Source organism: Semicossyphus pulcher, unplaced genomic scaffold (genome assembly GCF_022749685.1).
Source record: "Semicossyphus pulcher isolate SPU_LCO1_2020_fin unplaced genomic scaffold, fSemPul1.0.p SCAF_3, whole genome shotgun sequence".
Lineage (NCBI taxonomy): Eukaryota > Metazoa > Chordata > Actinopteri > Labriformes > Labridae > Semicossyphus > Semicossyphus pulcher.
This window is the reverse complement of record NW_027211704.1, coordinates 10413186-10427477: the sequence shown is the minus strand read 5'-3', so window position 1 is coordinate 10427477 and position 14292 is coordinate 10413186. Positions and strand designations below refer to the sequence as shown.

The window sequence follows — 14292 nt, the reverse complement described above, 5'->3', positions numbered from 1 at the left end:
TGTCTGAAGCACTTTTCTGTCATATGCCCACTTTGGCAGGTTCAGACCAGCCTCCTGCCAGCAAAGCTCCTTGAATTTAATTGAGTTTAACTGATTTGAAGAAGAGTGAGGCGGAGTGAGAGCGAGAGAGGAACCAGAAGCAGCACGCAGTCATTTTGTTGATGTGCATAATCATGGAGTTTATTGAGGAATCGAATTTCCAAACTGTTGTTTATGGAAATTTGAAAACTCACATAAATGACAGAGGGGGGGTTGTCCCTATACTCAAGTAGTACTCAACATATTTTCATCTTATTGTTCTTGCCAACAGGCGTGGCAAAACGCCTCCATGGCACCTCCAAAAAACTCAGGAGCCCCAACAATATTTTTCACATAGTTGTATGAAATTTGGTAGGCATTTGTATAACGTCCATACCTACAAAAATCCTCTTGCAGATGTACCTGAAACCCAACAGGAAGTCGGCCATTTTTTATTTATTTTGAAACGTTTGAGTATTTTTTGCCTTCGACAGTGACAGTCGATTTAAGTGCCCCCTTTGACAAAGAAGTACCTATAATCTCTTTTCTGATCTTGTCCTCACACACGTGTAAGTTGTGTTTTCTGGAGAAAAATCTCCTCCTGCTTTCTTTTATCATTTAAACATACCACTCATTGATGTAAAAATGTAAACAAAAGGCTACTTCGCTCTGGTGCTGTTAATCTCCTCGTCTGACACCTACCCGGCGGCAGCAGTTACAGGCATTCAAAATATCCATAAAGAAATAATCAATCTAGTCACTATTGGTCTTGCTTGCTTTTGTAGGTCATATATGCGTCAGTATTAATTTCAGTCTGTTTCATGACCACCTCCTCTCAGGAGCTTTAAGTGCAATGTTTGACGGGAATCCAGACATGATTAATCGACCTGCAAATATTCTGTCAAAATTACAGCGCCACCGACTGGCAACAGCAAGTAAACCTTTAGTGACAAAGAAAATCATATGACTAAACTGTAACTGTTCTTAAATACAGCCAGTATGTTTCACTATTTCAGAGCAACAGCTGAGCCGAGCAGGATTCAGCTCTAAGGACCAAAAATGCCAAGAGTTTCCCCACTGACCGGCTGGAATTTACTAAATTTAACACATCCTGTCACGCTCACCTGAAAGGGAGGAGAACAAATATCAAACGGTCAGGAGGGACCTGTGAAGGGCACGAAGCTGAGCGAGAGATCTGACCCGGTCTTAAAGGTGCATGATCTGTCTCTATCTGAAGCAGAACACACTTATCCACGCATCTTCTTATCACTTGGTCACGTCACTGCTCCATGCTTTGTTTCTGGCAAACACAAACCTTAAAGGCACGAGTCAAATCTCTGAGATAAAATACTCAGAAGCTTCAGTTCCATTTAGTTTGTCTTGTTTGTGTTCAGATTAAAAATGTACAACAGGAAAATAACTGCAATACTTTAAATTTAAAGTTAGTAATTCATTGAGAAAGAAACATAACATGACAAGGAAAAGCCCAGTCACCACACACACACACACACACACACACACATGAGTCAGAGTGTGTGTGTGTGTGGGGGGGAGAGGTGGGAATCCTATTAGACAGACAGACCTTGAAATAGAAATCCTACGACAGTAAAATGAGCAGACAGAGAGAGATCTCATGACAACATCAGGTAAAAAGACACGCAGAGAGAGAGAGAGACAGAAATACAGACAGACAGGTATAAACAGGGAGACAGAAAGAGGAGCAGAGCCTGGGTAAGAATATCATCCTTGCGGAGAGATCAGGCGTTAGGACCCGGGGGAAACGAGAGATTAGGGACAGTCAAGTTCGCTGACAGCAGAGAAGTCTTTACGGGAAATTGAGCGTCTGTTTTTTTAAATTAAAAGCCTGTATTTAGTGATCGAGAAAAGATCATAAGGCTGCATGTGTGAAGCGTTGCAAGCTGTTAATTAGTGTTAAGCATAAACATACATATATAATAACATTTTCTAGGAGAACTTTATGTCTGTGGATCACAGATTGAAAGAAAGGAGTAAAAGTTTGAGCTGTGATTTGAAAGAGCATTTCTTACTTGTAAAACATAAAGAATCTGCATACTTAGCGACTTTATTATCAGTTGATTCCTTGAAATTCCTTCTAGTGAAATTCTGTTTTGTTTCTTATTCTGCTTTTTATCTTCACTATCTGCTTCCTTTAAATATATTGTATCCCTTCTTGCTGTTTCATTCACTATTAAACAATAGTGTTCTATTTTATATCGTCTTTATTTAAGTTCTATTTTCTGAAGTTGACATAATACGCATTCAAAACAAACGTAGAGACTATTTCTCCATAATTCTCCTTATTTCTTTATCTTTTCTCTCAGACTTTTTTCCACTACATCCTGATGTGAGCGTTTCATCTAATTTAAACTTTGCCGCTCTTTTATTCTGAAAACTCACGATCGGAAGTTCCAAACGCGTTAATTCTCACGTCTTCACGCGCGTCTCTGGCACCCGGCGCTGTGCGCTCTGCTCTCCATTCCTCTCCAACTCAACGTCAGTCTGTCAGAGACCGGCTGAGCGCGCGCACACACACTGCGTCCCTCTCACACACTCTGTGGCACACACGCGGACTCTGACGTACCCACACACAAACGCACGCACACACACTTCCATACAGGCTCGCTGTTTTCGGACCCGGAGCAGAGGAAAGGAAAGGAGAGCTTCTAACTTGTGTCTTTGCTTCTCTTTGAGTCTTTCTGTCGCTTCTTCTCCACCAATGCGAGGATTTTATTGTTGTTCTCACTCTTATCGTCGCCGCTGTCCCGGACTGAGCGGAACCAGTTTACGGACCAGACGGGAGTATGTCAAATAATCCGCACGACTGAGCAACACGAGAAGAACAAGAAGCACTGAAAAATGGATAAACGGAGTTATTCTCTCGTTCTGGCCGCAGCTTTCCTCCACTTTGGACTTTTAGGATTTACTGCCGGACAATTCTTCCCAGGTACAGCGCTGTGTTTGTTAATGTGCGGATTATCTTTCTGTGTTTTGGGGCTTTTTCCAGGTTTATTTTGAGGCTGGCAGGATCTGCGATGAGGGACTTTCATGTTGGTTTGTGCGTTTTGGCGTGTTCAGGAGCTCCATGCAGCTGTACACGTTGTATTGTTTTATACAGAGTGATGTTAAAAGTCAGTTTTTGTCACATTTTCTGTGCGTAGAATAGAATTTAAGCCTTCACGTGCGCGCAGAAACAGCAGCCCTGTGTCAAGGTTTCTGCGCGAGCCTACAAATGAAACATGAGCAGAAACAAACCATTAATCATCTGTTCGTGATAATAAGTGATTTATAGCTGCACGTGTGGCGTGTTTTGCTGATAATTGTTGTAGTTTGATTCATGCTGAGCGCCTGTCTGAGCTCGTGCCATCTGATCCTCACAGTTCGGCTGTGCGCACGGGAGATTCGGCGTGAAGTTTTGGACACTTCTGGAGGCTTTCGCTCCACGAAACGTGCTTCTGTGCGTGGACTGCTTGTTGCTGAGGGTTATAAGTGACTTGCTGTGTTATTGCTGTTTATTTCAATGCGTGTGAAGTCGCTGGGTGTTTGGTGCGCTTTGCTCGGACTGAGCGCAAAGCTGCAAACTGTCTAGAAGTCAATTCCCTTACAGAGCTTGTCCGCAGAAATATCTAGTTTACACCCCGCGTTCTCCGTTTACTGATACACACACACCAGCAATAATATGTTAGTCAACATGCAGCTGCTGGTTTTATTCTTGAAGCATCGGGATCCCCCCTGTCTCCGCAGCAGCAGCAGCTCTGCAGCCTGCGCTCCTCTGGCACTTGTTACGCGTCGAATAGGTTTGGAGAGTTTGCTGTTTGCTGCATCTCCAGCTGTTTGTCGAATCAGTCATGATTCTGATGATCGATCATTTTGAACTGAAGCTTCGTTAGCATATAAAACCAGGCCCCATAGCATCGCATTAGCAGCTTTAATAGAAAGTTTGCAGTAACATATCTGCGCAACACAAACCTCCCAAACAAAACTCCTTATAATAAGGTTATGAAATCAACGCTTGCAACATATTTATGACAATTATCACATGTTTAAACGTCTATAGTCACAGGGAATCACTTTAACTTTTAAGACACATTGTTAAAGATTAGATATCATCACATCCGAGCTCTGATCGTCTCTCTACTGTAACTTCTGCAATCAGCATGACCACGTTTTTCCAAACTCGACATTAAACCAAAATAAAGATGATCTTTTCAGTGTTTCTGTTGCAGCAGCACGAGCAGGCTCTGTGTCAGCCTCCCTCACGGCACCTTCTGCTTGGTATTCATGACCTGTTAGGCTATAAAGAGAGGCTACTTTGAAGGGAAGACTGGCTCCAAACACTCAGTCCCTCCCTCCCTCTCTCCCCTTCAGCCTCTCTGTCTCTGTCCGGCTCCTCTGCGCTGCAGGTCCGCGGAGCCTCCGTGCGTAATGGTGCGGCGGAGGAAACCGCCACACTGAGCGTTACAGTGAAATTAAAGTATAAATGCAGCCGAATATGTGGTATTCTTGTGGAATCGAGGCAAAGTCAGTTTCTGCGTTTTAAACCCGGGAAATAATGAGTTCTCTGATGTATTTTTAATGGTGTTTTAACAAGTTAGACGTAGAGTTTTTCTTGTTTTAAGTGGCTTTTATTATGTCATCACTTGTTATTTGAGACTAAACAGAGGGTATTTTTTTTCTATGTGTTTTTGCGTGTGTGTGAGTGAGTGTGTGTGTGTGTGTGCGTGTGTGTGTGTGTGTTTGAGAGTCTAATCGATGTTCGCTGGCTGTTGTTCGCTCCGGCGCCGTTAGGGGGCGACGTCGGTTCATCAGATCCGCTCATCAAACACACATTCACACACCCTCTCTTTTTCTCTCTCTCTCTCTCTAACACACATTGGAGTGATTCTGATAATGTTTCTTGTGCTGAGTTTTAATGATATAAAATATGTGAAGAAGCCATTCAGCTTTAATGATAATGGACTGAGAGGCAGTGGTGAAGAAAATGAGCTCACTCTGTCTGTCTGTCTGTCTGTCTGTCGGCTGGCCTGTCTGTCTGACAGCTTGTAGAAGTTGTTATCTCCCTCTCATCCATCCTCACATCAGAGGTCCGTGCGTGTGTGGCCGCTTGGTGTTAGATCTAATTGCTCTCATCACTGCCTTTAAAATGTGAGGAAATTATTCAACTCATTGTAAATGTTTAAACAGTATTTTGAAAGTATTTGACTAACACTCTGTCGCAGCAGTTTGAGTCCCACCCCCCTAAAACTGTTATTTCCTTTCATTGAGGGTTACCAGCTTCCAATCCCTAACCAGGTGGTTTGAGTTTAGTTAAGAGAAACTTTATTGAAAACACACTTGAAGACAAATTAAATCAACGTATTTGACACAGCAGGAAAGTTTGAGAAGAGAGTCTGACAGTTGGACTCCGTTGAGACTCATTATTTCAAGGAGGTAGTGATGCTGTGAGCTGTACAGGAGACACATGTTGAAACGATGAATTAAATGATGTTTCTGTTATTAAACCGCTGATATCTCTGCGTGAGCTTCATGAGCAGTGTGTGTCGGGAACAACGCTTCTATCCTCTATCAAGATTAGCCACACAGCGCTCTTTAAAATGCTTCAATCTTTAGTTTTGCGGGAGCTTTATGTGCAAAAGTGTGAGGTAATGTCTTACACAAGGCCGTTATTATCTTAGGGTATGTTTGGCGCAGCCGTGCTCCTGATTCATGCCTTTGACATGTCAATTGTTGAGCATCCGGTCCGATGTGGAGGTGGCAACAAGGGCACTGAGGTGTGTTTTCAGGCACACCAGAGGAGAGGAGTCTCTCTCTCCTTGACTCGTTCGCCCGGCGTGTCAACATGTTGAAGGACCTGCAGAAGTCTTTGGCTTTGATCAAATCAACAGCCCCCAGTTCCCCAATTATAAAGCCCTTTATGTGATCAGTGTAGAGAGAGAGCGAGAGAGAGAGAGAGATGCTTCATGTGACACAGCAAGAGAAGGTGTCAGACAGACTGAGGAGAGCAGAAGAGCGGAAAGGTAGAGGCGAACAGAGAAAGGAGCAGAAGAAGCAATTAGGGAAGAAGGGGGAAAGGAGAGGAGGAGGTATGAAGGTGAGGGCAAAGAAGGGAAGCCTAAAAGAGGGGGAGATAAAGAGGGAAAAAGAAGAAGATGTGAACAAATAGAGGAGGAGGATGGATGTTAGGAAAGAACATAAAAAGGACACAGGAGTGAAGCAAAGAAGAGGAGAAAAGGGGAAAGGAGAGGAGGACAGAGAGGGGAGAAGTATAGAAGAAAAGAAGGAGAGAAGAATATAAATGAGTAGGAGATGAAAGTACGGACAGAGGAGGCACAGTTGGTACAATAGTAGAGGAGAAGAGAGGAAAAAGAGGGGGAAAGTAAGATCAAGGACAAGGAAGAAGAGCCAGCACAGGAGGCAAGGCAAAAAAAATAAAATAATAAAATAAAAGGCAAGGATAAAGGGACAGAAGGCAGAAAAGAGGAGAGGAAAAGGAAGGAGCCTTAGACGGAATATCAAGGTGGAAGTAGTGAAGGAAAGCGAAAAGGGATGAGGAGAATATAGGATGGTTTCTAAAGAAAGAAATGTGGGTGGGAAGAAGAAGAGAGAGAGAGAGTAAAAAGAGGGAAGGAGTGAGAAGGATATAATGGAGAGTTTGAAAAGAAAGGAGTCAAGGCAAATCAGAAAAGATAGTAGAGGAGAAGAGAGGAAAAAGAGGAGGACCTTTAGAAGGTCAAGAGGACAGAAAAGAGAAGGTTAAAGGACAAGAACGAGGTATAAGGGAGTTTTCTCGTTCGTTGCCTCATTCATCACTTGTTTAGATGACATGAGGCCGAGGAGGAGGAGGAAAGGGGGAGCGAGGAGGAAAAAGGAAGAGGAGGATAGCTCAAATATAGCTCGGAACACAAAATAAAAGGACGCAGGAGTGAGGCAAAGAGGTGATAGAGGAAGCGGAGGAGGTGAGAGGAGCAAAAGAGAAAAGGTGGAGGATGGATCAGAAGAGCACATGGAAAAATGGTTTGAAGAAAGAAAAGTGGGAGAAAGAGGCGGAAGAAAGGTGGGGGAAGAGTGCAGCAGAAAGGAAGATGGAGGGAAAAATGCTGATACATTGGAGAGGAAGATAGAGGAGAAGAGAAGAAGGAAAAGAGCACAGAGGGTGGTCCAAAGTGGAGGAACTTGAGGATGAATAAATAGGAAGCAGAAGGTGAAAGGACAAGTCTTCACATCGGTAGCCTCAGAGGAGATGCGTGGAGGAGAATGAGAGAAAAATCAGAAAGAAGAGCAGAGGACAAGTGGTTGGAGGAAATGACAGACGAGGGATGACAGGAGGTCAAGAGAAGGAGAAAAAAATGACACTAAGTTGATTAGATCTCACTGTTATCGACTGTCTGAGTGGCTGTAATTGTTTCCTCTGCGTTCGTGTGTGTGTGTGAGTGAGTGTGTGTGTGAGAGTGAAAGAGAGGGAGAGAGAGAGCTGTATGACAGGATGTCTGTCACCTCATGCCCAGCTCTGTTTAGTATGCTGTCCATCCTCCCTCCCTGCATGTGTGTGTGTATGTGTCTGCCTAATCCACGGCACTTATTCTATTGGCCTGACTAACTGACAGCCTAATAGCAGGGCATGCTGAGTGCCGGGGCGGCGCGTGTGTCTGTGTGTGTGTGTATGTGTGTGTGTGAGGGAGAGAGAGAGAGTGAGTCGGACATTGAATGAATGTAAAGAGGGTTAGCTGAGCTGAAAAAGAGAAGGGGATAAAGTGATAGAAGCCACTTTCTGCAGTCAATGATTTGCACTTATTGGGGAGAAAGTGTGTTTGTGCACACGTGTGTGTGGTGCAGTAATAGTGCCTGGTTACGCCAGAAAGTGGCACAGAGAAATTTGATCACATAACACAGATGAAGTAAGTGGATCTCACAAATAAGCTGTAAAAAAACAAACTTACACCGGCAGAGGCTCCCTTTAAAAAAATAGCATCTCATTCAGGGATGGTGAGGTACATGCTGCCTCACACGGGGCACCAAAATAACACAGTATTTCGCCCTGATGTATGTGGTTTAGCAGGACAAAGCAGTGCATGCTTTGAGCTTCCTGGCTGTCTGTATCGTTGGCGGAATTTACCCTCTCAGCTTTCTGCTAAAAGGCTTTTTTTTCCTGTCACCCAAGGGACACCTGTGTCCTTTGTGACAGAAAAAGCCAATATTCTAACCCAAACCAGGATCTTTTTCTGAACCTAACCAAGTGGTTTCAGTGCCTAAACGCACCCAAACTGTTTCTCTTTGATCCTGCTTTGTGAAACAATCACGGTTAAACCTAACTACTTGCTTTGGCTTATGAAAGCTTCATGGTTTGGGCTTAAATTACACGACACACTGGGCAGGCTGAGTTGCTGCTAGCTCACTTATAGGAGCTCATTTGTGTTAACATTAGGATTGCTTTCGTGTTTATCATTCAAGGGTCCTCTCCAAACAACACACTAGTTTCTTAAACCTGTAAAATCACAGTAAAAAGTAGTTTCAATTGTTTTATGTGTCTCTCTGGCGCTTCATTGGGCTGTGAGCCGATAACTTTAACTCACTAGCTGACTAAACCCTTTATTCAGTTAATTTAGGAAAAAAATGCCTGAAATTTTAGGTCGGCTGGACATGTTTGCATGTCCAGACAACAGCAGGCTCTTGTGCGAAACTCTGATAAACGTCTTGCCATGTTTTGGGAGTCCCACAACCAACTAGCCCTCAAAGCTAGCTCCTTTCCCTGATCAGAAGTAGCTGTCTGAGGGTCAAACCTCTTTGAAATCACCCTTCACCTTTCTGACATTGAGACAATCGAAGGGGCCGGACATGTAAACAAACCGTGGGCTTTAGGCAAAGAAACACATATATTCTAACTTGAAGAGCATCCACATCAGCTGAACAGTTAAGACCAACATGGCAGAAACAAACACCAACACTTTGCCTTGGCGTCTGTTTAGCGTAACAGCTTAAATAAAAGATATGCCTGCTGGACATGGCTGCTTTCATTATAACAGGTTAAACCATTAATTACAGTTAATCCTCTCATTACATTAATTATACAGGGAGAACATTACAGCAGGCCATAAATTATACAGCAGTCACGAATGATACGCCAGTGCATGCAGGAAGCGCAGCCTTGGACGGTTATAATAACGTCCCAGACGGAGTTCAGCAGCTGAATGCTAGCAGGCAGCAATGAGGTGGAAAATGTTTCTATCCTTTGGAGGCTGTTAACGTTAGCCTCGGGGAAGGATGGTGCAGATGCTCAGCTTCCATGTTTGATTGCGCTTTGATTTCACCTTCATATAGAACCACATCCATAGAGTTTAATGTCACTACCAAGCTCTCAAGTTACACATTTTCCAAGGTGGAATTTTAATATCTGCAATAATGGCAAATCCAAAGTCTGTTGTTGCAACAATAATGATTATACAGCTACATTTAACAGAGTGACGTCGCTTTCCTCGCTATGGTCAAGGTTTGGTTCGGTCTAAGCCCACAAACAAGATCATGGTTTGGGCTGAAGGTTAGGAAAACAAAACATTAAGTTACTTTATAAAAGTGTTCGTAAAGGAGCATTTTCTCACCACTTCCTTTGAATGGGTATGATTGGTCTTCCTAGTAGCTCGAAATTACCCAGTATTCATCTGGTGTGGGTATGATCTTATAGGAGTTCCATGCTTGGAGGCTTGTTATGAACCCTATTGAGTTGGAACGACAACCTGGAAAGTTGGAGAAGTTTTGGTAGACTAGTAGCCGAGTTGAAAAACTTATATCACGTAGGAGGCACTAAGACACAAGCGAGGGATGCTATTATTAGAGACTTGAAACGCAGCCATGGTCATCATCATGAATATCCTAATCAACATCAAGAGCATCCGCAATGTCATCATCATCAAAAACTTCAGTATCATTAAGTGCAGAGGTGTTCATGAAAGAGCTGGGTCTCTAACTTCTTCTTAAAGGTGGACGGTGGACATACAGTAGGTGTGTGATTAAAAGTTGTGAAGGCCAACTTCAGGAGCAATCTGAGAATATCAGGTGTGCAGGTGAACTTGCAAACAACACTCTTAATTGGAGTTGCTCAAGAACTCCATTATGAGTAACATCAGATGCCTCTGCAGAAGACGAGGGCACACGCTCACTGGTTGGATAAATATTAAATTCCTTCTCAAAGTCTCGAATGAAAAAACAAACTCGGATAGAAAACATGATTGAGTTGATTAGAATGTCGGAGGTGTAAAACATACACGGTGCTGCACATTAAAAACGTCCTTTCCTCTAATTAAAATAACGCTGATTAATGCAAGAGGTCTTAACGAAGCTTAACAAGGTTTCAGAGTAATTAATCCATATTTAATAGAAGATGTTCGGCAAGAGAGACGGAGAGGCTGCTTAGTCGGCTGAGTCAACAAGCAGGGGAGGAGAGAGGGGGAGGGAGAGGGGGAGGGAGAGGATGGATGGCAGAAAATAAAGGAGGAAATGAGACAAATAAGAGTGGGAGGATGGAAGAAGGTAAACAGAGTTATGGAGTCGAGCTGGAAGAGAAGATATTAGATGATATCTGAGCATCATTCACTTTATTCTCACAGTGACTAAATTTAATTTATGTCAGACTGTGTGGGAAGTCTAACCCGCATGATGGATACTCAGATGGATTCAGAGCTTCTATCAGAGCTGCGCTCAGCTGCGTTATGAAAAACATTCTCTATTCAAATCAAAATGTACAAATCAAACTCTGCAGGAAGAGAGTAAATAAGCCAGCGTGATACGAACATGTATATGATTGAATTAGCTAGAAGTCATCGTTAGCATCATTGCGTGGTAGCATCTTAAGAATTTAGCTCAAAGCACACTAGCCTCACGGGGGCGCTAGCATGGCTGTTGATTCTTTGAATATTTTGGACTTTTCTTGCTTACTTTTTAACCTTCTGAATGTGTTAAACATACTTTCAGTAAAAGAGACACGACCATAAGAGCAGAAGAACAAAGGGAATCATGAGAGGAGAAGTCCTTAACCCTACCTGGTTTGTTTATGGCATAGCCCTGTTAAAATCCAAACTATAATAGCTACAACCTTCATTCTTTTTGCAGCTGAAAGCCAAGACTTCCATATTTCAATAAGTCATATTTTCTCATCATTGATGATGTCATTATATCATGAAACGTCTGGTGTAAAACGGGATGAAGCAAATATTCGCCTCGCGTTACTCTCAGGAGTTTGACCGCCGGATCAAAATTTGCGTTTAAATAACAGGCGAATATTCGCCCTTCACTTCCAGAACGGAGGAGAGGAAGCGGGGCTTATCTCCATGGTTACCAACGGCGTCAGGGGAATCTCGATGTTGATAGGCTTTCGCCACACCACGTAGCGCGAATTCGCAGAGGAAGTAAATTTTTTTCAACTGACGCAAATTCGTGTCACGATCATTTGCGCCACCCGACGCGTCTACTCGCGTCATTGCATTGACTTTGTGTGGAATCTTGCCGCAGCTTCGGGTCTATTCACGTTCAGTGTGAATGCACATTTAGACTTAATATTTTTTATACCCAAATTGTAATTTATTGTACCATTTCATAATGTTGCATGTGGATTAAAATGTGGTGAAAAAAAGCCGCTAAGGGAGACTGTTTGGATTATCCTATTTGAGTTGATCTACAATAAACACTGTAAAAGCTACAGCACAGCTTGTAGGTTGTACAGATGTTAGGGATGTGAAGCATTGAAAGATCCTCCAAGTAATGATCATACATTTGTATTATTATATTGTACTGATGGTACACGACAAAGAAACAGACAGAAAGGACTAGATGTAGAAGATGAAGAAAGAGAGGTGGAGCAAAAGATTGAAGGAGGCGATTGGGAAAGAGTGAATGAATGAGGAGGGAGTCAGAGGTGTGGAGAGAGTGCAGCAGACAGAGAAGAAGAGATAGAGCAAACATCATAATATTTGCCCGAGAGTTTGATTTTCGACTCTCATTATTTACACACACACACACACACACACACACACACACACACACACACCAGTGAACACACACTTCCTCCCTCGATGCAGTCTGAAGGAGCCAAGCATCCCCTCTCTGTGTGCGGACTCTCATCCACACACGCAAACACACACACACACTGGACTAAAACACTCCCCAGTACACGACTGTAATCCAGCATCAGATTCCCGATTCTTTTTAACCCTTTATTGTGTTTCATTGACTTTTTTTATTCTCCATCAAAGTTTGTTGTGGCACTGAAAGAGTGGCTGCTCGAAGCTTCGTGGAGAACGCCCAAATCTGATACGACTGACCAGTTCTGATATCAGTTCATCCATCCGCTCATTCATCCATCCATTTACCCCAGATTCCACTAGTTCACCCATCCACCTGCCTGTCAGTCCACACACATCTGATTCCAATATTTCATCAATCAGCCCTCCATCTGTCAGTCACATTACAGAGCAGTGAAGAAGTAACCGTGTGTGTGTGTGTGTGTGTGTGCTGATTAACAGATAATTGCCTTGTCATTTCCGGCTGCAGGAAACACCGCCTGGCTAAATGATTCAGACACACAGACGGTCGTTAGACAGACAGGTGGACGGACAGATAGACAGGAAAACCATTTCCTCGTCTGGGGAGCACGGCAGAGGCTGCTTTACCTGTCAATCACACAGAGAGATGGGGTGGGAAGAGGGGGTGGATAGAGATAAATAAGTGGGGGCGATTCAGAGGAATAGACGGAGGGAGAAGTGAAGCGATAAAGAGGAGGAGGTGAGAGAAGAGGCAGAGGAGCGAGAGCGATCGGCCGTGGAGGACAAACGATGGGAGAAGGAGTGGGAGAAGGTGAGGAGGAGGAGTAAAGGTTGTTTGATTGTGGAGGAGGAGGTGTAAACTGGGATTGTAGGAGATGAGAAAGTTTAAAAGGGAGGGCAGATATTAAAAACATGCACTTTATTATGTTGCGCAGAAGTTTTTATATGTACACTGTTTTGTTTAAATGAGTTTAAAGGTGTTAGCAAAATGTAGTGTGAGAGAGGGAGGGAGGAAGTGTCGGCAATATTCTTCAACTAACATTCAAGTGAGAGGAAAAAACAGGAAATCCTCATCCCTGCAAACTTTTGTAATATATAAAAATATAGAACACCGGTTTATACGCATGTAAGGCCTCAGCAGTGAAGTTAGAAGCAACTTTTATATAGTGTAAAAACCAGAGCCATACAGAAGATTTAACACATACATGTAAGAAAGCACCAGCCATGAAAGAACCGGCAATGCTTCATGTTCCCTGTAAGAAAAAAAAAGCTTTAAAGGCAAAGAAAGAGGCGGAGGAAAGCTGACAAACAAACAGGAAGACACTCGTGTACAGACAGAGACGATCTATATTTAATCTGCGTCTGCGTCCTTTGTTCTCCGTACAGCGCTCCGTGAAGCGCCTGTTTGTTGCTAAACACTATAAATACATCCACATCAACTTTGACTTAATGGAAAGTTAAAGAGCAAAAGGGTTTTCGACTGTAAACAACACGGAGTCTGTGTGAATATTTATAGATGAAAGCTGCGGCGGAAGGAGGACAGACAGAGACGTACTTTGTACCCACAGAGCCGCAGCTCTTTGAGCTCAAATGAAACTCTTATTTAATGCTTTACTTTTTAACTGTGTGTGATGAAGTGCGATCCGGCTTGGGGAGTAACGGAATACAAGTAACGGCTTTACGTAATTAGGATACAAACTGTATTCTGTTACAGTTACATTAAAAAAGAGGTAATTACATTACAGTTACATTTATTAAAAATGGGGATTACTAGGAGGATCACAATTTTACATTTTAAAATGAAGACGATATAATACCAAAGATGCTCTGTAACATCTGCCGTCTCGGATAGTCTGACCGTGATAGTCTGACCGTAACACATTACAACACTTCACGACACACAACAGCAACACCACTCCTAAAAGTTGCCAGGAGCAACATCGCAGCACAGTGCAGTTCTGCCTTCCGGCTGTGAAATGCTGTCATGATCCAAGGACGTGACATTAAAGAAACATTAACGGGTAAGACCAACCAAAAACAGTCTGTGACTCTGGTGATGGCTGCCTGAGTGATAAGAGTTCTTACTTTTAGATTATTATTTATTTATACTTTAAAGGCTAAATATCCGTAAAATCTTGTCAAAGTGAAGGTTATATAAGTTAAGTTAGTTCTGCTCTTTATCAAGATTATGCAAACAACGATCCTCTTTGACCAGATTGTGGCTAAC

At 43.0% G+C, this 14292-nt stretch overlaps 1 protein-coding gene across 1 annotated transcript in view; it reads left to right on the top strand.

The window, feature by feature from the left end:
• The first annotated feature begins 2895 nt into the window (after positions 1 to 2895).
• The window catches only part of ptprt (protein tyrosine phosphatase receptor type T), a 331706-nt gene continuing 320309 nt past the window's right edge, over positions 2896 to 14292 (top strand). The window contains exon 1 of the mRNA XM_069679080.1: positions 2896 to 2983. Coding sequence (XP_069535181.1) covers positions 2896 to 2983 — 88 coding nt within the window. The remainder of the gene's footprint in view (positions 2984 to 14292) is intronic.